We start from the raw sequence: 26,757 nt of genomic DNA on the forward strand, positions 1-26,757 counted from the left end.
AGAAATTTATATTATATATAATATATGGAATATCAAACAATATTCCCAATAAATTATAATTATCTATATTTCTATTATTTTGCAAAATAATATAAACTGTAAATCAATATAAACTGTTTTTTGTGTTGTTTGTTATATCATTTTGAATTCTAGTTTCTCAACTATGGTTATATATTTATATAAATATTTTTTTTTTTTACTCTTCTATATAATCAAATATTTTTTGTTATTAACTTAGTTTTGTTTTAAGCCTTTTGTGTATGTATATACATATATATGTTCTTATGAATAAATTCAATTATATCTCTGACAATTCACCAAATTATATATTATAAATTGACTTTATTATTTTCGTTTTTCTTCTATTCTCTATCACATAGTATTAAATCACTGATATAAGTATCATATAAAGAGAATGCAAGTCTTAGTATTTTGTTCGATAATCTATTTTTTATAGACAATATTTTTCTTAAAAAATGAAACTTGATCATTATTGTATCAAAAAGTATTTGTATATAAGAGAAAATAATGCATGTGAAATGTAGAGGTAAAATATAAATTATGATACAATTCTGTTAATATTTAATTTTTTGGATAGATTTTTCTTAAATTAGTTATCTTCCAAGATATCCTTTTTGAGCGCAATATCATTAGCAATTGTTATCTATTTAATGTTTCCATATTCTGATTCTGAACATTCTTATTTATGCCTTCTTCTTGATTACTTGGACTTGAAAGTCTTGCTGGTTTGATTGATTTTAATTTCGTTGTACCGCCATATCTGAAATTCACATCACTACAAGTATCTAAAGGATGTATTGTTCCAGTTAAATTCGTTACATCATCATCAGTAGTAATTTCCAATTTAGTAATTGGTACTTTTTTAACAGATCCTAATTCGTATGCTGACTTTGATGACTTTAATTTCATTTTTGTGTTCAATGGTAACGAAACTGACTTCTCCAAGTTAACTTCTTGAATCTTCAAATTATTATCATTCTGCACTATATTCTGTTCTTCAATCGAGTTTACTGTATCTGTGATTTGAATATCTATATTCACTGTTTTCGGATCATTTTCATCATTTCTAACACTTTGCTCGTTCGCATATTCGTTTCTAAGAGCAGCCAATTGTGCTCGTTGCTTCTGAATATGATTATGCGAGTTCGAGAAGAATGAAGAAACTCTTTCAAGTTTTGTAGCCAAGTTTGGTTGACTTAATGTAGACTTTAAAGGATAAGGAGTATCCATTACATTATTTTTTAAGAAATTGTGAGATTCTCTACCTGTAGAATTACTTTTAATCATCCCAATTTTATTATTATCCTCGATCACTTTTAGAGGATATGATCTACCAATTGTACTTCTTCGTTTCTCAGCTAAACTTAACTGTGCGATTATTCGACGAATCTCACCGGGAAATTCAATATCTGATCGAGTTTCAGATAATTGTTGAATAAACGCACCTAATGTGGCAACAGTTACTTCTAAACTGCGATTTTGAGATTCTAGTTTGAGCAAAGTCGATTGTTGTACAGATCGTGCTGTTTCCAAACGATGTAAGTTACTCATAGTCATCTATAAATTTATAATTTTAATAATGTTTAAACATATTTTTTAATTATAATTTTAGAAATATTAAATCTGCATTATATTAAATAAAAGTAATTTTAAAGAATCTTACTTCAAGTTGTTCATTAAGTTGTGTGACTTCTTGTGTAAGTTGCTTATTAAGTAACTTGAATTTCTCTAGACTTTCGATTTGCGGTTTTACCGACATCATTTCTTCTTGCAATACTTGATATTCTACTCTATACTCGTTTAATTGTTTTGTAATCTCTTGATCTGGGTAAAATACACGCTTCATAACTCGATCTAGAATCTCTTTATCTACAGCTGATACACGCGTCTAAAATCAAAAAAAAAGATTTAAAAGCGAAAATTTTTATTTTTGAAATTTAAATGTAGAAAATATTATTATAAATTATATAAATTATTATATAAATTACTTTGAGATATTCCATAATTTCTTCAAAACTATCACACTTTAATAATTGATCCTGATGTTCCTGTAATAATGCCATCGATACCCGAAAAAGTACTTCAGTGCTTTCTAAGAAAAGTAAATCTATAAAAATAAATATATATGAAATATTTGAAGTCATATATATAAATAATTATGCATAAAAAATTAAATTTTTCTTATTTAACTTACCAAAAACTCTAGTTACGAAACCAAGTGGAAATTGACTGGCAAATAAAGTTAACAACCATGGTGCAGCATATAAAGTAGGTGAAACTTCATGTTTATCGAAATGATTATAAATTGGTGCTAACCTATCATGTAATAATCTGGATAATTGGTACAAGTATAATTGTAATGCTGCCATGTCGGGAAGATATAATTTCCTTAAACCTCTTCGAAACATTAAATGTCGCAAGAGAAAAAATGCCTGATCTTCTGACATCTATTAAAAGCAATATAAAGAAAAAAAAAACAAAATGACATTTGATAAATAATATTTTATAAAATAAGTTTTATCAATAAAAATTAAATATTTGAATATGTAATAATTATAAAAATATTTCCACTTACGTGTAAAAGAAGAACACCAGCTACAAAACTAAGACCTTGGCAATAACCAACCTCATGATCCAAAAGTGAATAAGCTTTCAATAAATTAAACAAAGCTAATTGTCCAGGACCCAAAGGTGAACTGAAGTATGGATGATTTGGAAATGTTCGTCCTAAATCTATTAAAATTGCATGTTGCTGGGATGTAAGTTGTTTCAAAAGTAAATCATATGGTGTATTATAATTAGGAAAATCGCGCGTATCTATAGGCGGTTGCTTCAAACAAAATTGTTCGGCCAAAAATTGCCATACTTCTCCTCTTTTTCCTTTTGGTACACCTATATCAGTATATTATTATTATAATTATTATTATAATATTAATTTAAATTTTTAAAATATTATTTTCAAATATTTTAAAAAATAAATTTTTTCATCTTACCTTGCTTAATAGCTTGTAAAAGCATTTGATTATCACATTTCGTAGAAACTCTTGATTCTTTGCTTACAAGAAGATCCCATACTTCTACTAATTCACGAACACAATTGCTAAGCTCATCATATTCCAATTTTATTCTTTTAACAGTCGCTTCTTCTTGACGAACTGAAATCATATATATTTTTGAATGATTACATAAAGAAGCACAATTTTTTATTATTGAAGATAAATATTACATGAATAATATATTACCCCTAAGTCTTGCATTTTCCTTCTCCATTCTTATAAGTATTAATTGTTGATTGATAGCCTTTTTCCAAAGATCTCTTAATTCTTGTTTCGTTCTACGTATTGGCGATGTCTGAGGTACTTTAATACCAATATTTTCCATTTTATCACTTTCTTTTTCATGATCTTTATTAGGAGTTACAACTCGATTCAATATAGCTTGTCTCCATGAGCTATTTGATTGTAATGAATTGTTTCCGTCTGTCTCCGTTGGAGACATTTTTGGTGAGTTTCCCACTTTCAGAAATCTATTCAAAAATAATAAAAATAAAAAATAAAATAAAATCAATTGATTTTATAAATAATAAATTTTTATAAATATTTATTATTTATACTTTATATACTGTAGAAATTAGACATACATGTCCATCATAGAACTCTTTGGTCCAGTATTCACAGTTAATTGTTGTTCGGGTGAAACCCTTAAAGATCTGGGTCTACTAGAATCTGGTGAAGTATCAATTATAGATGACTGTCGTGAATTGTCAGGGCTTTGGCTACCGCTTTTGTGTATCACAGTGTTAAGATGGCTCATATCTCTCAGATGTGAACCAATTCCAAGGTCGTCCCGCGAACCCTTTCTTTTCATGAGATTATCAAAACTATTTGTAAGCGAACGTTTTGCTTTTTTAAATATTGTGCTTCCGACGCCTACGCTTAAGTACTGATTAAGAAATTCACTCCTGCAATTATAAAAAAAATTATAATATAAATAAAATTTATTTTTTAAAAACTTTTTATGTAAACTTTTTTTTTTTAAATTTTACCTATTTTCAGCTGTATCATGAACATGTCTAGCTTGTTTTGCCTCGCAATGGACTCGTAAAAGCCTTATTAAAAATTGATTTTGTTCGCGTAAAGTTGTTCCAGTGCCGCCAGCAGCTTCGGCGCTTTTATATTTGCTAACGACAATTTCTTGTTCATCTTCTGGTAGCATTTCCATCCGCGAAAAAATTATATTCTGAGTCCTCCTGTCATTTTGTCCTAAAACGAGAGATAAAAATATACATTTATTATTTATTTTAATTTTATTGTAAATTAAAAGAAAGCATATAACACATTTAAATATATTTGTAAATTACCTTCGATTTCCTGGCATAATTTGCTATACCAATACATGGGGCAGTGTTCGCATGAAAACACGGAATATCGTTCTTTTCTTGGAACTTCGCATGTCCCAACAAACGCTTGTGATATTGCTAAAACAATTCGTGCAACCTTTTAAATTGTTTTGTTTAAAATTTTTTTTTAATGAACTGATATTTTAATGTTTTTTACATTGTGTTAAATCAAATGTACTTGATTAGAAACAATGGAACTTCTATATTTTTAGTTGAATATACAGGGTGTTCTATTAGTGATGGAATCTGCTTTACCGACGAAGTCGACACTGAAAAATGATAAAGAAATTACTTATCATGAAAATTACCAGTATCAAGCTTAATTTCTTACATTAATTACTAAAATATAAAGGAAAAAGAAAGAAAAAAAACGAAATATATATTAATATGAATTTTTTCCTTTGCTGTACCGGTATTATTTTATAAAGCAGATGCCATCAATAAATGACAAAAAATTCGTCTTACCAGCCACAAGATCATCTGCAACGGATTCCGATTGACACTTAAATATATAGCCAATGAAAAAATCCACATTATTCTCTTTGCAAATAAAACCAAAATGCTCTGGATTTTTAATGCCTTGAACACAACTTGCCACATCTCTAAGTTGTTTATGAAGCAATACCTGTTTCCTATCTGGACTAATTAATCTTAAATCATGTCGGCCTACCTGAAATTTAAACTTATATTAAGATACATTTTACAAGTCATCATACAAGTCTCAAATATCATAAATAGAATAAATTTCAAACCTGGAAGAGCATCGTGCGATTATGTTCATCACCCCCTCGTGCAATGGAATCCCTCCTGGTATTCAATACACTACCCGTGGAGGACGCTCGGTTTCGCATAACTTCCGGTACTTGCATAGAATTATTGTTTGTAACATCTCGATTCTCTTCACGTTCATCTTTTTCTGTAAAATTAGCGTTTTGTGGTTTTGGAAACGTTTCTACGGATCCCGTGAGTGTTGATGGTACACCAAGTGAGTTGACCACAGGTATGATACCACTTCCAGAAACATTTTCAATACTTCCAGTTTCGCTAGCACTAGATTCCTGAAACAAGAAAATTTTTTTCGATATTATATATATTATTTATTAATTAATTATTAATTAGAATCAAGAATGAGAGAATCAAATCATACCGTGCTATTTCTTCTATTATTGGAAGACGTTAAAAGTGATTGTCGCTGATACTCGGCGAGAAAATTATTTGCCGATGATTTTGATTTTTCAAGACCATGAACACGAAATCTTACTAATGCATCATCTATAAAGGTCTCCGATACCTTTGGATGTGATACTTTGATTTTTCCCACATAGAGTACCTGAAAATAAATATTTATCAATTTTAATTTTAAAATAAAATTATTATAAAAATTTATAAAATTTTTCTTTGAATTAAAAGGATTATAAATATTCTCTAATTTCTAAAGATCATTATTTTATTATCATTTTCTTTATTATTCATTTGAAGTATTATTTTGAAGTATATTTAGTAATAGTTTTCAGTAATAAGGAAATTAATGATAATAATTAATATACATCTTATTATTATATAACTTCTATTTTTATTACAAATTTTTTTTTAATAAAAATTTTATATTTAAATATAAAAAAAAGAAAAAGTTTAAAAAATCACCTCAAAAAAATGGGAAGAACTGGGAGATATGTCAGCACCTAAGGACATTAGACTGGCTGCACTACTTTGTGATCTTTGAGGCACATCCCTATTTTCAAATCGAGACGAAGCCGAGTGTTCCTTCATGTCTTTTAGGAATTGCTGAAACTGAAAACAAAGAATTATATTGAATTACAATTTTTCATGCGATATATCATTATTGTATTTAAGTTGCAATTTAATCTTTATTATACATTACAATAGATAATAATTATATTCGTAATTAAGTAATTAAATATTCGTAATTAAAAAATCATTTTATTTTAATTTTAAATTAAAAGTTTATCTAATATTAATAATTAATTGAATGAAATAGAAAAATTTAAAAATTAAAAAAAAAATCAAAAGATTTTTTAAATTATTTTCAAGTTTTTACAAAGCTCATAAATTTACAAAATTTTTCAATAATTTAATTATTTTACAACAATCTAATGAATTATCCATCGCCATATAAATACTAACAATATTTTGAAAAGGAAAATTTGTCCCAAAAATAATCCAGAATATAGTATCTTAAGTGCATCATTAATATACAAAACTGATTTCGCAATAAAACGTGAACCAAACGTGGCTGATGACCGTGGACTAAAATAAATTCAACTTCAGACTATTCATCAATCAATGTTTTCTAATCTTTTTCTTTTTCTTTTCAATATTTTTTGTTCTAATTTGCTTATATTTCATTAAATTATGAATTCGTTACTTATTATCTTTATTTTTATCTTTTATTATATTTATTTTTTAAATGTTATATTCATTTATTATATATAATGTTAACCTTAATTTAAACAATTCGATATTCATGATCATTAAGTTATTTCAAATAATAGAATTAAAATAATGCGACTTCTATATAAGATTTGATAGAAGACAACTTTTTTAATTCAAAAATCAGTTACGATATTTCTTAATATTTTATTTCTATTTGTGCAGCAACTTGCATAGTGCTGCTACTACGTACTAAGGTAGAATTTCAAACTAAGATAAATTCTTCGTGCATCGACAAATGTTCATCCAAGCGTTAGCAGTAAGGCTATCTAAGAGTTAGGTTACATTGATTTTCATAAATAATCTCACATATAGCGAGATACACAAATTCTTTTTTCAAATTATAGTGAATGTATAATAATATTATAAATGAATACATACGTGAATATATATGTGAAACATAAAAGGAAAAAGAAAGAGATAGAAAAAAAATGAAAACAAGAAGACATGATATAAATTTCGTAAGAAAATTCGGGAATAGGGAAATAATCCCTAAAATGAGTAACCATAAACATTTCTGATATTAGAGAATGAACAATTAGCAAAATAAAACAATGAACAATTTATTATATAAATCGCGATGTATCGAAAATGATTAACAAACAGAAACGCATCGAATGGACCGATGAAAATGATCAGAAAACAATTTATATCAATGAAAAAAAAATTATCCTAACGGATAGTTATCTCAATGGCCGTGAGAGTCTTCTTGGTTATGACAAAGAATTTCACCAGTATTTAGTTGCTGACACAGAAAGCAGATTGGCATAAAGCAATGGGGCTTCCTTTATCCAATTACTAGACGAGCTTTCTTTTTTATCATCCGGCTGGCTCTTTTTCCTCCTACAAAATATGTACGACTAATACTTGATACTCACTCGATTACAATCTGTACACAAGAATGTATAGATATTGAAATTAACAAGATAATATTTTGTTAAATGCTTTGTTTTTTAATCTTATGAATGAAAGTTGAAAATATGTTTAAAATGAATGGATATATAAATTATACTCTTGTGTGATTATTTTATTAGATAAACTTCTTTTATCATAAATTATTTGGAAATGATAAGAAATAAATAATCATAAAAAAATTACAATAGATGATAAATATAAATCTAGTTACATGAAAAACTATCACAATTGGTAGAATCTATTGAATTGTGATTTAATAGGTCATAAGAAAACTATTATAACTTCTCTTCTTACTTCTCAACTCAATTATACTTAACAAGAAGATCCTTGAATTGGATATAAATAACTTATTTCCTGTCGTCACATGTAAGTATAGTAACTATACAATAAAAATTCTTGCAAAATTATTTTCATCTATTAAATAAGTCTCTGGAAAAAAAAGCTAAGACTATTAAATCTTCAATAATTTCTAATATTTAATTCTTCTTCAATGAATAATTTAAAATTCTAATATAGTTTATTAATCTAATATAATCTAAAGTTATAATCTAAAGTTTAATTTTCTATGTTTCTTATGTTTACTAGCTACAAATACAAATAAAAAAATTTTGAAATTTTCACGAGATCTTTAAGTATTTTTAAATATATTATATCTATTATGTTTCTTCATCTTTTCAGGTTTGAATTTTAATATAAATTTTACATTGTCCAATTGATCATCGTCAATTTCAAAATATATAAATACATGCGATCATCAGAATAAATACAAGTGTACGTCATAATGTTGGTCGATTAAGCGCTTGTGGAAAATTGGATTGAATATCTTCAAGAACGACTCATTGAACTATTTCATCGAGTTGTAATTAAATCGAAACGATATATTTCATACATCTCCTGAACTAAAGATGCCTCATATGATCGACGATCGTGAGAAAAGAGGCGAAGAAATCGTATCTGTCAGTTTTTCAATGTGCTTTATGGCCAAGAATTAATGAGATTCAGTGTACACGCAATCTCGCGTCCGTGAATGAAATTATTATTGATGATGATATACATATTTTTTCTTAATAATAAATATTATTTTTAAAAATTAAAAAAATTTAATTTATTGTATTTTATTATATGTATTTTAATTATATGTATTATTTTTAAATACTTTAGATAAATGATTAATAAATTTTTTATTTTCAGGTTTGAAAATTTACAGAATTTAAATATAAATTTTATATAATTATCAATTTCAAATCTCTCAAAACGATTATAAAGATCAATTTATAAAAATATATTTCGAAGATTTATTTAATAAATTGATCTGATTGCTCAGAATAAATATTTTTTGCGCATGTTCATTCATTATTATAATTATATATTATAATTATTTTTAATTAAAACATGTAAGTATTTTAAAAAGTACATGAAATCGAAATATTAATTTTTTTTCTTTTGTGCTTTTTTTAATTACAGTTTTATTAACTATTAGCTATTGTAAATGATTTATCATTAAGTAAATTTTCTTCAACACAAGCAATTAAATATTAATAATTGATGAATAGACATGTAATGAAAATATAATTGAAATTGTCAATGGCAATAAATGACAACAAATATAGATTTATACAAGTGGAAAATTCATTCAAAATAGTCATTCTAATTAAAAAATTCTACAATATATAATGTAAGAAAACATATATTGTACATGTACTATAAATTATACCACATACATTATTATACATAATAATACCATATATTTTTATAAAAATAATCAAAGTAAATAATTTATTTTTTATTTATTATTTAATTAATTTATTTTTATATATATTATATTAAATATAAATTTTAATTTATATTAATTTTATATTATTATTATATTAATTATTATAATATAATTATATTAATTAATAATATTAATTTTTATAATTTTTTTTAGAACTATATAAATATTTTTATCCTATATACATATATTCAGTATGAAAAGAAACGAGAATTTTTATGCGTGCCATATGTTGACCATAATTAAATCCTAATTGCTGGAGTTCGGTTTTGATGCTGAAAAAAGAAAACTTGGATCATATAAATAGCTATATACATAAGGTCTTTGATCCTAGTTGACACAGTTTCTATTGAAATGTAGAATACATCATGCGTGTCTACGAAAATTTTTAGTGATTAAAATAAAAATCATTGATGCTTAAACATCATATACAACGCATATAAATTTTCATTCATTTAAACTTAAAGTATATATATATAATTTTATGTAAATTTTTCTATTATTAGTAAAAAGACTAATTTCTTTGAATTAATTACATATTTCTTGTTAAATATTTTTTCTTATTCTTTAAGTTGTCAAAAACTATATGGTTATAATTAAACAAACTTAATAATCAAATGTATATTTTGTATCAAAACAAAATACAATAAATGTTTATATTTAATATAAGAGCGCATAAGTATCAAATAAATATAATTAAAATAATAAAAAGATAAATTAGTTCTTCTGAATAAAGAAGAGAGACATATTTAATTTTATTTAATTTATTATTATTAAATTAAAATAATTTATTATTATTAAATTATTTTTAGCTAACAAGACATTTCTTATAAAACAACTATGAAAAGATAGTAACGTAAAGATGCATAGCATACTTCTTGCACGTACTTATATACTATGAAACGGCAATAAAGAGGAAAGAGAAAGAATGCAACGTATCTGCTACGTGACCAAATTAACATTAAGTCCAAAAGAAACAGCTATGTAAGTACTGTCAATCTAACAAGTAACGTGAGTTCCTACACGCAACAAACAAGCAAACTGTTATATCTTATTATTGATAGATATTTTGTTATAGAAACTACTGTAATGAAACTAATTATTTTAACGCTTTAATAAATATGCTTTTTTTTTTAGATTGGATTCATGGACAGGAAATTGATTCGTAACTACGTAAATCAATTGAAACGCCCATTTCTTCTCTTTTTATTATCGTATATTCTTGCGGTTGTCATCAAGAATTCGAAGAACCGCAGCGAATCGTGAAAGCAGACACTGGTACGTGATCGAAATGCCATAACTTTGGCACGAGATCCATGAATACCAGCAAAATTCGTGACGGAACTCGAATACGTTGATCGAACGACTCCTTGCGCTTATCGCACATTTATGAAATTCTGGTTCTTACTGGATATACCTGATCGTATGTTTTTTCAATTAATACGCTCTAATCCTGTATGCTTGTTTATTTGAAACGAAGATGCTTCCAATGATTTTTGCAAAGTATAATTTGTAAATGAATATAGTCTATAAAATGTTGAACTACGAAATGCGAGATATAGAATATGCAAAAGATGAAATAAGATGGAGATTATAGAAGTATTAAGATTGTTTGAAAATTCATACGATTACATAAAATGCACTTTTATTAGATTTCATAATCCTAATTTCAAATCGTGATATTTTTTAAAAGAAAGATTATTTGGTTTCAAATATATATGCAAGTACAAAATGAGATGTGAATATTCAGTAATACTCATAAGCAATAAAGATAAATAATATTTATTTTTTTGTTAATATTGCAATCATAGTATTTTCTATCGGTCATCTTTTCGTTTTTTTAAACTCATCACAAAGGTCTCACGATGCACAAAAAAAAAAAATAAAAGAAAAAAATAGATTAAAATTAATATATAAAAATAATATAAAATAAATTATTAAGAAGTATATTATTAAAAAGTATAAGAATAAAAATAATTTTTTTTAAATCACGTTCAATAATTAATATTTTTTAATTTTGAAGTTAATTTATTTTTTAATATTTTCATAATCGTTAAACTAAATGACAATTAGAATTGCCTATTATTTAATGAAAAGATCTGAATAAAATAAAAATTTCTAAAAAACAAATTTAACATATCAATTATTTATTTGGTAATAATATATTTTTAAATGTTTTTTTGATATATTGATTGTAAATATAATTTCTCTGACAAACTTCAACATTAATTTTGCAAACAAATTTTACCTGATCATTATTTAAATGAATTCAAGAATTCCTAATTGTCCTTAGAAATTCTATTTTTATTTTCTAATCGTACATAACCTATAAATAATCATATTTCTTAATTTTGCTAATTAACAAATATTTGATATTAATAACAATTCAATTGATTAATGTAGTTGTTTGTAAATTCAAATTCAATTATTTCAATATTCCATTTTTCTTTTAATAAATGCTAAATTATAAAAAATTCATATATAAGATAAATAATTTATTGTTCGTATAAAAAAATATAAAGATATAAAAATAATGTGCATAATAATTAACAGGAATAAATCGTATTAAATAAAGTACATCAACATTGATACATTTTAAAATCTAAAAACGAATCAAAATTATTTATCATTAGTTTTTCAAAACATAGAAGTGAATAGTCACTTCTAGTGAGAGGTTCCGATCATGTAATGATCAAAATAATTACATCAAACTTGATTTAGACGCGTTTCACATTTTATGTAACTTTCACCACTTTATAAAATAGAAATGAGAATGCATTGTCTTATGGAAGGTAAAAATATTCTTGTTCTCAAAAAACAACAAGTTTTTGTTTGTTTGATATTTAAGAAATACATATTATAAAAAGATTAAAACGCATTTTTACAAAGAAAAGCAATATTTTTTTATCAAATAATCGGAACACGGTCACTCAACGGATATTGGCAGAGATTCTTCGTTCATTCGTCATTATAAATTTAGATCTACGATATACCGGGTTTCACGAATATAAGCTTCATCGACAATGACTACGCAAATGGAAATGTGTGTGTGAAGGAAAAAACAATTAATAAACTTTTTCTATATGCGATTAAAAAATGAATAAATGATAAAGATAAGAATGAATATTGATTATGAAATGAAAATAATATATGTATATATAAATATATTTATAACAAAATATTAATATTGATTAACGACATGTATTCAATCATCGATATTTGGTGATAATAATAATTTTTAAATATAAAATAAATAAAAAGATATATTCTCTTTTTAGGAATAAATTTTCATTTCATGTATTATTACTAAAATTTCACCAATCATATCAAAAATTTGAAAATGAATTTCATTATGATATACTTTATTATATTCATTATGATTACTTTATTATTTTATTGTTTCTATTGAATATCTGATAAAATTGATATATAATTTTATTTTCTATTGAAATTTTTTGACTATTTTTTAATTAAAATGATCTTTTTTAATAATTTTATTAATTCAAGATAAAATTCAATCATAAACAGTGGATCGTAAATCATGTTGGCATGCCTGTTGAGAAATAGAGCGAATAATGGGCCAAATGTCATATGAGAAGTAACAATTGTCTTAGAATACATGAAGATATAAAAAAAAAAGCTAAAAAAAGTAAAAAAAAAAAGAAAATTAAATATTTTATATATTTTTTTGATGTATTTGTAAAAAAAAAAATTTTTTATAAATAAAATTATTCTATATACATAAACTAAAAAATATAAATTAAAGTATAAATTTGTTAACAGATTTTTTTCGATTTATTCAAAAATATAATACAATTATCAATATTTTTTCAGTCTGTTTTATCAGTCTATCAATAAATATATGATAAATATATAACAAAATATTAAATTTTGTGAAATTTATTTTCTATTTAATATTATATTATTTTATATTATTATATATATTATTTTATATTATTATTTTCTATTTAATAATATGAAATGAAAAAAATAATTTCTTAATTCTTAAGATATATATCTTTCAAAAAAATGTTAAATTCTCTTTTACAATAACTATTTCCTAAAATAATCTTCATTATCTAATATTAATTGTACATTTGATTTTATATTATTATTTTATTTTAAATGGAAATTAATTTCAACGATTCTTATCCTGTCTTATTTTATCAGTCTATCAATAATTGAGTAATTTATGCAAAAAAAAAAAAGAAAAAAAAATAAAACAAAAACAAAAAAAAGAAAAAAAAGCAAATAAAAAATTCATTTGAATAATTTCGAAATAAAAAATTAGATTATGAATAGTTTCTTGATCTACTCACTGCAGGCTTTTTGCCAATAGCGCTTGCATCGCTGTAGGATGTAACCTTCATGTAAGGATTGAAAATAGACATGGGTACAGTGATCATTTTTTCGTCCTTTATTTCTCCACTTTTCTTCCATTCGCCCACCAAGAAACCGAATGCGAGTTTAGTCGTCACGATAGATTATAATATATCACTCGAATAATCGAAATTTTGCCACTTTTTCTCGACCATTTCCAGTAACAAAACTTTTCTCGGAGATCAAGAAAATTCGTTCGATATGAAAAATAATGTTTTTTAAATCGGTTTATTATTCTCTCATTTCACATTATCAGATATATTATAATTTTTCTAATTTATCATTAAAAACTTCATTCATTTACTTATGATGCTTCCTTGAATGCTTGAAATAAATGACAAGAACGATTTTAAAAATTTTTTTCAAACAAAATTCACTATATTGATAACGAATAAGAAATGATTTTTCAATTGAATTTGCAACTACTTTCAAGCATTAGATATTGTTATAATATATATTATTAAATTTAATCTCGAATTTTCTGTAATAAATTTCATAATTTAATTACTTTTCTCAATTCTTTTAGTATTTTCACTAGACTGAAAAACGCAGAAAATTTATTTTTTTTTTTTTATAAAGTTCAGCGAATTGAATTTAAAAAAACGTTTATCATTTTATTTAATACAATTTGATATAGTTTTAATTTGTTTATCAAATGGATTTTGATATCATTCTCAAATATTTCTCAAATATTCTATTAATTCGTTAATCTGTTTTATTTAAAGTTACACACGGATATTTCTGAAAGAAATTACGATGTAACTATCACATCTCAAGCAAGCATAACACTGATTTAATCATGGATTAGCGTGTGAACTTTCCTAGTTCGATCAAAACGACATGTTTTAAGATCACCAGACTTTCGCACACCTTTACCAACAGACGAACAAACATCGACTGAGCGCGACTCAGTACCTAAGGTTTAAAGAAATGAGTGAACCCTCCCTATTGGTTGTCGCATGTCTACAGGTAATGCTAATAGATTATAAAAAACACTAAAAATGATCATCATAATGGATGCCAAGATGGATATTATTTTATTATCAAATATTTGTTCCACTTTGTTTATTCTTTGTACACATTTCATTTCTTATATGTTTATTATCAGAAAATATTATAAGATAATTTATTAAAAACAAAAGATAAAGATAATTTGATATATTTTTTTGATATATTTTTTTATGAAATGATAAAAATTAATTGATTTTTTAAATAATAAAAAATAATTTTTCTATTTATGGAATTTTAATGGAAACAGACAAAAAATCAATTTAGAAATTATTTAATATTTTATTTTTACATTTATTTTCTTGAAATTAGATTTTGTAAATTATATTTATGTAACATAAAATCATAAAATAATTGAAAGACAGAAATACAATTATAATTTCAGAAATTTTTTATTTTTATTTTCTCTGTAAGAAGCAATAATATGTATGTAAATGATGTATATATGTGAAAGGTGTTTAATAATTCATTAATCTTATATCATTATTGTAAGATATTATTATAAGTTTATTAAATCGAGAGTAAAATTATATGAGACAATAATAATTATATCTGTGACTCATTATTTTTCTTTAAAGAAAAGAAGAATCAAATAATTACAAATTAAAAATATGCATTAAATATGATTTCATTTTCACACAACGTATTTTATTTCTATGTTGGATTTCACTTTAATATTTATGTATCTTTCATTCGTAACAATATACAATTTAATTTATGATCAATTAAAGGATATTTAATGAATTCGTCATTTGATATCTACAAAATATTTCTTGTTTTCATGTCAAAGTAATTATTAATATATAAATAATTCTCGATTATATTATATAAATTCTTTATTCTAAAATTTTTACAATGAAATTAGATAAAAATAAATATTTAAAAATTTTTTATGTTTTAATTAATTATTTTCCAAATTTCTTGGAATATATTTTTTATTAATATATATTTATTAATATTATATTTATTAAAAAAAATGAAAAGAATACGATAATATTCATAATATGTAAACAATAATCTCTCATTCTTGTTTAATATATTTGAAATTAAGTTCTTAATTAAGTTTTTAATAATAAATATAATGTTATTTTTATTATGTTTAACAACAAATAATTATAATACATAATTGATTTTAAATATAGAGGAGCAAGATTCTAAAAATAAGACAATTCGAAACGTCGAAACGTCGAAAAATGTAATACGTATAAATACGTATGTGCCTTTTTTAAATATTTATTTCAATTTTTTAGATAGATATTGCACGTATTTGAATATTTATAACATTTTACAAGTTGACTATTCGTAAACAATATAATTTGCAAGTCAAATAACACTCATTCGATCGATGGAATTTTTAATGGTCTTTTAATCAACTATTTTAGAAAATTTCATTTATTTTCGTGAACTATTTTAAATAAAATTTGCGTATTATAGAAAATTCGCATTGTACAAGATTTTTAACTCATCAATTTTCAAAATGTTGAAATTCTACAATAGAATTTTCTTCAGACATGATTATTATTTTTCTATGCACATTTTACTGGCATCATTTACAATTCAAATGACTCTCTCATCTTGTATTTTACATTCAAATACACATCAGTGTACTTATTTGATTTCTAAACATATACTTATCTATATCATCAGAAAAATCAGTAGCATTGTAGAATTTAATCTATCATCTGTCATAAAAGAATAAAAATAAATTAATAAATTGCATGATTGTTACTTATGATATGCAAAGAAGCATGAAATATTAACATGATATTTTTATTACCTTGAATATCAGGAATGAAAATTGGCAGAAACATAAAATCTCACTGGTAAATAGTTATTCTATATTTTTAGACATGTTTCTTCAAGTTATTTTAGTAACATACATTTTATTAATGCATTGATGTAGGAGGTAGATGTTAGAATGCCAAACACTCTTTCTCACTCTGATCATTCAAATTGAATGCGTGAATAATATGTAATTTATAATAAACATGAAAATATTGTTGATATTTATGTATTATGTATTATCTATTTATAATAAATATAAAAAATATAAAAAATATTTTTAAGTAATGTATTATTTTTATATTTTTATTAATTTTTATATTTGCATAATTTCTTTTCTACCAATATTTTTCATAATCATAAATAATGATTTCAACAATAATTTATATTTATGTTTAATATTATATGATCTTGATTCTTGTTCTTAAAATTTTTTATATAGTAATGTTTATATAGTATAATGTTATATATAATGTTTATTATATAGTAATGTTTATATGTTAGAAAATTTGATTTGCATTTATCGTAATAAAATAAAAATTCGAACGAAAAACTAAATATTAATAAATAACAAAACTTGAAATTGATTAACAAAAAGATTTGTGATGGAAAATTTTCTTAATAATATTTATTTTCATTCGTAATTATTTATAAATTATCATGAATTTTTATAAAGAGAAATTTAAAACTATTAGAATACAATTATAAGTATTATTTATAAATTGAAACATTCTATTTTTTTTAATTCTCTAACTTTTACTTTTTCCTCGATAGAAATTCTTCGCATAAATTAATAACTCAAAACATTTTCATATTTTTCAAAATTTATTATTAAAATTTATACGAAGATAAAACTTTTCTTTGATCATGAAAATAATAAAAAGTATGATAGATGATATATTCGTCACCAGAAATTTTACTAAAAGATTTACAATAAGCAAATTTAACTAAAGATTGCAAGATATTTAAAAAATATTAAAAATAATGCTAACAATAATAAAAATCTGATCTCTACATTATTCAAAATCTGATGAATTTTAATTTTTTTAAACGCTTCCAAATTTACATTTTTTTGTTACAATTCTACGTACTCAACAATATTTTTACATATTATTCTTCTAACTGTTTTATCTTTCACTCAAAAATCTAGAATTACAATACAGAAAATTTAAATAATTATTCCAATATTGAGATTTGTAACTAAAGTTATATAATGTTAACCTCAAATATGAATATTCTACGATATATTGTGCACATATATTATACATTAAACATAATTTAAAAATCCAATTCATATATTACATTCATAGCTATTTCATCCAAATGTACCAGTGTTAATGAAAAATAATAGATCAGTTGCACGAAGAAACCGGTTTATATCGTTATGTCACCAAATACTGAATATTCGTGTCGTTTGATGCAATAGCGATTTTCATTCCGAACAATCGCAACCGTAATTATTGCGAGTATCGATACATTTCTGGTCGCGGCAATTTCAAGGCTTTTCTCCTTTCCATTATTTCATTTTCACAATTAATAGAAAGAAACTTGTTAAATATCAATTTAACATAGATTGTTCAAAAATTACCAATTGCTACCCAATTAAATAAGCTTCTTAAGATCATTATTTAAAATTTTGAGAAATAAAGTTTTTTAAATATAAAGAAGATTCAAGAAAACGGAATTTTAAATTTATATATACAAAAAATGTAAGGAATAATTGAGGTATTAATTTCTTTGCATCAAATTAAATTTTTATTCTTTTCTTATGTTAAAAATAAAACAAATAAATAGAAAAATACTGAAAATTTTAATTTTTTATAAGCAAACTATCATTTATGTTCATATCTCATTTTTTTATTATTTTCAAATATCTAAAAAAATTTCTTAAAGTAAATATTGCAGATTTTTTAAATAATTATACATACAACACACACACACACATACAATTATATAATAATACAATAATACAATAATACAATAATAATACAATTATATAATAATATTACAGCTGAATTTAAATAAAAATTTGAAAAAAAAAAATTCGAAAATGAAATTTATAAAAGTTAATATAAATAATAACAATTTATAAATTATATAACAGAAAAATATTTTTATTTTCTAATTAATAAACTTAAAAGTTCATACTGTTCAAAAAAATTGTAGTAAATAGAATAAAATAAAAGGTAAGATAAGTATGTTTGTGATAGTATATGTATACCAGTTTGTGCAAGGTTTACCAATATGGTATAGAACAGTTTAGTTGGTAGTAGCCGTGGTAACAGTATCCGGAGCTACTCTGCCATTGGAATGCAATAAGAATACCAACGTGTGCCAATGAACCATGAAAGGTCCTTTCATTTCGTTGCCCTATTGTGATTGCATAATCATGATAATTGCGACCATCAGGATCTTATTTCACCGGACAATGATATGTGATTATTATCTTCATATGTAATATTTTATTTTTGTAAAGAAAAAAAGGTATAATAGATATGTTAAAATATTGAGAAAATAAAAAATATTAATTAATAAATTAATATAATTACACGATTTGATCATTCTAAATATTTTTATTTAAATAATTCTAAGGAAGTAAAATGATATATTCCAAATAACATGTATTTATATTTTAATTTCATTTTCCAAATAAATGATGCAATTCTTTTGAGTCAGAAAATTATACATGTATTTAATAAATTTAAAATTGAAATTAAATCAGTTTCAATGATTAAAGATTTCTACGAACTATCTCTTTTTTCCTTAGTAGTTCAAGATAAAATAAAATACTTTAATTAACTATTTGATTTTATCAATTGTTTCTGATCTCAATAAGTTATTTTATCATTAATTATTTAAAACAGTATTTTTATCAAATTATTCTACATAAAATAGACAAATCTAAAATAGATATATTATTATTATTATTAGAATTAGAATTTATGCTTACTACATAATGAGGACTTTACATTTCTCACTAAAGCTTGTAGTATTCTTCTTTTTTTACATCGTATAATATTATAACCTGATTGTAATTAAAAATAATGTATTTCAATTAACTTCAATGAATCAAATCAAAAAATTTAAATTTAATTTAAATAATAATAAATAATAATAAATTCAATTAAATAATTTAAATAATATTAAATAATAATAAATTCAATTAAAATTAAAAAAAAATTATATTGAATTCAAATAAAAATTTAAATTTAAAAATTAATTTTATATATTTTTTATTATCGTCACTTAAATCTGTTTAAAACAAGTATTTTACGAATGAAGAATAAAATTGAACTCTTTAATTATCAGTCAAACAAATACCTTGGATCAATCGAAATTAAAGACTAATTAAAGACTTAGATAAGAAATCTAATATATAATAAATATAATGGATACAGTACTGCTACACAATAACTAAATATATTTTTCTTTTTTTTTTTCTACAACTTGTCCACGTGTTAAGATTGTTGGTGGTTAAGTATACGCCATTAGAAGACAGCACTTGACGGTACTTGGTTGGCTTCAGAGAGAACGTGACAAAAGAAAAGGGTTAATAAACACAACTGTAGAAACAGAACTATACGTTGCGAAAAAAACATAACAATCCAAAGTGCGATGAAAATAATGAGAGAATGAATCGAAAAAATCTAAACTGAACTTAACATTCTCGATCCGTTATCGGTGAATTAATATCGTTCGTTAATTGAGATATCGATTCTCCTAACCAATCTATTGTCACATTCCAATTGAACAATAACAATAATTTTATTGGATGTTTAGAAATATATTTACATTAATAGATATTTTGAAAAACAGATTTTAAATATTTATAACAAAACTCAATTTCTAAAAAAAACTGGAATAGATATTGATTTTAATTACGTGTTTAATTAATGTTTCAATTTTTAATTTTAAGAATTTAAGAAGAAAGAAAAAAAATCTTTCTGAAATATTTCGAAGAATTTAAATTCGAAATATAATACAAAAAAATATAATACAATATAAAAAAAAAAAAATATGAAATAACATGTAATTGATAATTTCAACTGTCTTCTCTTCTTATTAATAGGGATACTATACATGCATCGCACAGAATCCGGAGGGGCCAGAAGTCAACTACACAATTGACTACGGTCGTATATTTCCAAGAAATATTCATTAAATATATTGTCCTTCGAGTTATGGAACAAATGTCAACCACTATTTCAAATTAAAACAAAGAATTTTATTTATTCAATTCTAGTTAGTGACTATTTGATTAGTTAATTCAATGATAAAAGATTAAAATTTAAAATTTAAAAAAAAATGTTATCATCAATATCTTTTTTGAAAATAAATCTTAAAATTGATTTTTTAAATGAAACCATTGACATATTCATTTATTTATTTCTATCATATACCATAGCCTTCAACTTGTATTATAATAAGAGTGAAGATGCCAGTAGTAATGCAAGTGTAAATCATTCAATATATCACATCCAATTACGTTCTATCAAACAAGAATTAAGGATGATTCAAATTATAAACTTTCGATTACTTTGAAATTTATTTCTTACTTATAGATTATTTATTTTTATAATTTTATTGTTTTGTTATTTTTATGTCATAATTCAGTTTCATTCGTTCATGATATCAAATTTATGACAAATTAGAAAAAAAAAATTTCTTTCATCTTTATATTTTTAATATATAAATGTATTGGCTACATTTCAATCAAAGAATAAATATTGTTCGATAGTTTATGTTGTACACTGTTCAAGCTTTTCGACTACGAAACACACCTCCGACGAAAATAGAATCACGTATACGTGCATAGGCGTGAGTGCATCGTGCGCATTACGTAACAAGGCACGTGTACACTGAATGTCGATACGAGGGAAACGATCGAAATCTTAGTTTGCGCATGCAGTCATTTTGGCACCTGCGAATATAATAATTTCTTGAATCATTTGAAAAAGCTTATGAACTATTTAGAACAAAATTAAACAATATTATGAATAGATCAAGAGATTCAGACATTTTTTTCATAACAAAATAATAAAAATAAAAAAAAATGTTTAAGAATAAGAAGAAATTGTTATCTACATACATCAAATATAATTTTAAAGAAATATATAACATATATTAATTTGAAATTCATTTTGAAAAATTTTATAAATTTCATTTTTTCCAGAAGAAATAGTTCATGTAGTTCCAAATGTTTTAAATATTTTCAAATGTTCTTTAAAATATGTACCAGTTGAACATAATCAATTTCTATTTTTTTTTTACTCGGTTCTTAAGAATTAATAAACAACGTACTTTGCTGCTTTTATTAACTAATTTTTTATAAGATACAAAGACTCTTCGAGTGAAGCAATTTATCGTCGTGTTCTGTTATCCGCCAACGCGTAACTTGTGGCAATTAAAATATGTCACGCGAGATTACTCCTGCATGTTTGACTATGCTTTTTTAATCTCGTATAATGTTACTTCTGAAAATATTTTCATTTTGTCACATTTATCTTGAATCTCGTTATAAAACAGATGGTTCATTTCAATTTAATTGTAACTATTTTTTATCCACTTAATTAATTATCAAGAAAAAACAAAAAAAAAATTTCTAACCGATAAGGGGACAGATATCGTATATATTTTAAGAATTATATTTTATATAAATATTTAAAAATAAAATGAGATAAAAATCATAAATATATCTACCTATCATAATAATGTTACGTCGGTAATTTGATGAACTCTGTTACCAACGAATTTATAATAATTTTCTTTGATGTCAACTGACATTAATAGTATCTGTAAAAAAAAATTGTTAATGTATATTATACACTTATACAAAATCATATACTATTAAAACAATTTCAGGATAATCGTTAAAATATATGAAAAATATTTTTTTAAAAATTCCAATGTCATGTAACGACATTTTTTATATAGTAACGACATTTTTATTATAGTTTACTATAATATCAACAACTCTATGCAAGAAATGCACATTATAAAATCTCAATAACTTTGCACAATGTACAATCAACATAACGTTCCGATTTCGTCACAGAATCGCGTTTAGAGTATTGATAGGTATCGATCTGTGTCGAGTAATTGGACTGTGTCCATCGATCTCTAGATTTACTTACAATCGATTCTTAATTCGTATCTTCTGAACGAGATGAAAATCAAACGATTAAACAGATATCAAAACACAATTATTTCTTACATATTTTTATTTGAATTGTTATATAGTATGTATAACATAGTGATATAACCTATCATTTTTAAAATTTTAGTTTTTATTATTATCATCATTATAATATTACATATCTTTATAAATGTAATCTAATATAAAAACGGATATTAAAAATTTTATATTTCATTCAATATTAATAATAAATTTCCCTATCTTTTTAATTTTGAAACGACGTTTATTACGTCGTTCATTGTAAACCAACGTAAATTGATTTCAAGATGGTGGCTTCTCACAAGCGTCATTCAAATTAATCCTCGATTAATTCAATCTAGATTCCTGTGGAATATAATACGACGCTTAAATGTAAATCTGCGAAACTTAACAAGAAATTCATGGTCAACCAGAAGTACGCCACTTTCTAATATTTAACACATTTTATCTGTAAGTAAGCATAACATTCGTAAGTGCAACAATGCATGGCGTCATATCATTAATAAAAATGTAATTTAAAATTATTGCTTAATGATATTAAGTGAAAATTTAAAAAAAAATTTAAACCAAGATAAATAATACAAATAAGCCTGAGCTGATTGATCAAATAAGAAATGTTGCAGTATTCTATTTAACAATAATAAAAATCTTAAATTATCACATCGATATATGTACATTATTAAAAAACTTATGCAATAAGCAAAAATGGAAACTTCATCTTATATAACAATTGACGGAAAAGAACAATTATTGTGTAGGTATATAACGGAAAAAAACAATTAATGTGCATGTAATGTGCATATTAATATATTATTTTATTTTTGTTTTCCTATTATTCATGATGAAAACGAAGTCACAAAATTAAATTAATCGCCATCTTTCGATATTTTTTTTTAGTTATTATAAGAGATCATGTCTTTGACTGTGTTAATATATTTCGACAACACAATGTTAACATATTTGGTAACACGAGCAAACATATTCCTACTAATTGCCTTGAGAATGTTCCATTTCGAAAATTATATGGATATATCGATCCCTTATCTGTCAGATATATAGGCGTATGAACTTGATACGTAAAATCCTCCTAACGTAAGTTACTATGCATATAATGTATTATCTGTATAAATAATGGCATAATAATACAAGCGAATGTTTGCTTCGATATATATTAAGTGCTTTTACCGATCAGTGCTTCAATATGATATGCAAATCGTATTGACGTAATAACACTTTATTATAAATTTATTATAAATTATATAAAGTTTTTAAATAATTAGTTAAAGTAAAAAAAAATTTCAATTATCGATTATTATTTCTTAAAAAAATTTATTTTTAATATACTTTCAAAAATATTTAAAAAAAAAAAATTTAAAAAATAATTTATTCGAAAGAATAGTTAGAAAGAATAGTTAGAAACATGAAATTATAATTATGATTTTTGTTAAATATATTTTTAATATAATCGTAAATTTATGAAGCAATTTGTTAATCAATTTTTATTATTTCTGTATTTATTATCAATCATATTAAGAAATAAATGCTTTTATTTTATCATAAATCTTTACACCTGACTTACCTATGCTATTATATAGTAGTTAACGTCAGGCGATAAATGTTTCCTCAGGATCGTCAAATACCTACAAGATATTTTCAACGAATTTTCGCGTTTTGGAATCACTTAATAAAAAAGATGCAACATACAATCACAAAATCACAATCCGATAATTTCGCGAGGTTCGCGAATGGCTCTGATGCCATTCGTGCAACGAGAACTAATGGTTGCGAGATGATACCCGAATGATCGTTAAGGACAAACTTAATAATAGTAGCCGGATATTTACTATAGATCTCTACTCGTCCAATTGGCCGGTTAGAGATGAATTCATGACTGGCAGCTACTTTGTAAATATATGACGAGTATCGAGCCAAAATCATCATTTTGCGACCTGTATAAAAGATATACGAAATATATAAGTACTCATACAAATATAATAAACCTTATAAGTAAGTAAATGTGTATATTTTTGTATATAATTATGTGGATGCAATCAATACACAAGAAATTACTGTTTATGGATCTGATCTCGTCATGCTTTTTAATCGACAATTAAGATTATACAATCTTCAAAATAATTTATCGTTTTAAATTTATGGTTGAATAATAATGAGAATATGAAATAGATGAAAACATGATTATAATGTTGATATGAAGATAAATGGAAAAGTTAAAAAAATTCTTTAACATACATCCTCATCGATGAAAATTAAATCTTCAAGATTAAAATTAATTTTCTATCGATGTGATTATAGAAACATTTATGGATATTACATAATTTTAAAATTTTATTAATTCGAAGATATGAAATAATTCTTCAAAATAATTTTTATAAACAGAATTTTAATGATATTATGTTATACTGATGACGTAAGTGGAGTGTTATGACACTAGAGGTTGTCGAACTCGACGCATCACTTTCCATCTGTATGTTACTTAACATTAGAAAATTGTCTATAATTTTCATGAAAATATATGTTACAAAAATTAATGAGACAAAACTTCGAAAAGAAAGTTTGTTATTTCTCGTTTTCATTAATATTAGAATTAATTATTTATTTATTAAATATTTCTATTCATGAAAAAGTTTTTGACAAAAGCACTTAAGTTAATAGAAAACTTACTAATTGAATAGAAAAATTTAATATTGATAAACAATATCATAAATTATAGACATCGAAAAAAATAAAATAAATTATATTGTTTTGTAAACTTTGTAAGTATGTCAAATCGAATTAAAGATTTTTTAGATTCTGTAAATGAATGATATGATCTTCATCTTTGATAAGATATTGCAAAACAAAACAATTCTTTCAATGTGGAATTTTAATGACTTCAGGAAATACAGTTGAACTTGCGGATGTTAAAAAATGTTGTTGCGAATAATTTTAATTATAAACATAATTTATTGTTGTAAACTCAAAAAAGTTTTTATTGCATTAAGATTGATTGTTTTTTTCTTTACATATTGTCAAAATATTTTTATAATCTTTTAATTATGAAGAACTGCTTTATGCAAATAACGAACAATTTTTATGTATAAAGAAAAAATTACAAAGAACATGATATTTATTATAGTGTAGGAATGTGTTTGTTTACATAACAGCATAATATAACATAATGGCATAGTAGCATAACTTTACTATGACATACAATTAAATCACATTTTTTAACAGGTATATTCTACAAGTTTATATTCATTATCTTCTTTAAATAATATAAAATTTTAATAAAATACAAGAACGAGACTAAAAAATCCTTTTATCTACAAATTGAATAACGCAAAATTATTAAAGAATAAATTTTTTAATATATATCGCAAGACCTAACCTAAATTTTAATTTGTTCTTACTATTTGATAATGACTTACCCCTTCGTGATTTGGCGCCAGGATAATTCACCGCTTTTTCGCTTTCGGGAATTGTCTGTCGTGATTCGATACAAATGTCCTCGTATCTAACGTTCACTAACCCACTCCTTGCATAACATATTTGCTTCAACTCCGCGATCGTTAAAATATCGAAAAAACACGCGATAATTCGTTCCTGCCGAATTGCGCGTTCGCGATCGACTTGTATTTGAAATAACATACATTACAACGTGAACCGTTCTTAAACACGAACAATGATGACGACGTTCACTGATCGACACTGGTGTCACGAATGCGATTCGCTTTTGTTTACTCTCTCTTTATGCCGTCAGCAGGTGGCGCACAAAGAACGGGAATTTACAGTTATTTTTCTTTTATATAATATCAAGAGAATTTACAAAATATTTAGTGAATTCGATTCTATTTT

At 23.9% G+C, this 26,757-nt stretch overlaps 1 protein-coding gene and 1 long non-coding RNA gene across 5 annotated transcripts; one reads left to right on the plus strand and one right to left on the minus strand.

The window, feature by feature from the left end:
* Positions 1 to 17: 17 nt before the first annotated feature.
* LOC122712599 (TBC1 domain family member 1) lies at positions 18 to 26,606 on the minus strand. Of its 4 annotated transcripts, XM_043932358.1 has the most exons (16): positions 26,331 to 26,606; positions 24,747 to 24,851; positions 6,065 to 6,211; positions 5,568 to 5,750; positions 5,173 to 5,478; positions 4,886 to 5,090; positions 4,382 to 4,498; positions 4,067 to 4,283; positions 3,662 to 3,982; positions 3,264 to 3,547; positions 3,015 to 3,176; positions 2,597 to 2,913; positions 2,216 to 2,468; positions 2,010 to 2,128; positions 1,685 to 1,909; positions 19 to 1,578 (listed from the first exon to the last, which is right to left on the minus strand). In XM_043932358.1, the coding sequence occupies exons 3-16, from the start codon at positions 6,188 to 6,190 to the stop codon at positions 661 to 663; spliced, it is 3,753 nt and encodes a 1,250-aa protein (XP_043788293.1). In that variant the 5' UTR covers positions 6,191 to 6,211; positions 24,747 to 24,851; positions 26,331 to 26,606; the 3' UTR covers positions 19 to 660. The 4 variants fall into 4 exon arrangements, with proteins under 4 accessions (XP_043788290.1, XP_043788293.1, XP_043788292.1 ...); XM_043932355.1 differs by lacking the exons at positions 24,747 to 24,851; positions 26,331 to 26,606 and adding an exon at positions 13,877 to 14,284 and having other exon boundaries at positions 18 to 1,578; XM_043932357.1 differs by lacking the exon at positions 24,747 to 24,851.
* LOC122712600 lies at positions 9,301 to 11,383 on the plus strand. Its single transcript, XR_006346367.1, has 3 exons — positions 9,301 to 9,461; positions 10,370 to 10,541; positions 10,695 to 11,383. It is a non-coding gene; the product is annotated as an uncharacterized LOC122712600 (long non-coding RNA).
* Positions 26,607 to 26,757: the final 151 nt, after the last annotated feature.

The sequence above is a fragment of the Apis laboriosa genome, unplaced genomic scaffold (genome assembly GCF_014066325.1).
Source record: "Apis laboriosa isolate Shangri-la unplaced genomic scaffold, ASM1406632v1 scaffold204_cov149, whole genome shotgun sequence".
In the NCBI taxonomy this organism is placed as follows: domain Eukaryota; kingdom Metazoa; phylum Arthropoda; class Insecta; order Hymenoptera; family Apidae; genus Apis; species Apis laboriosa.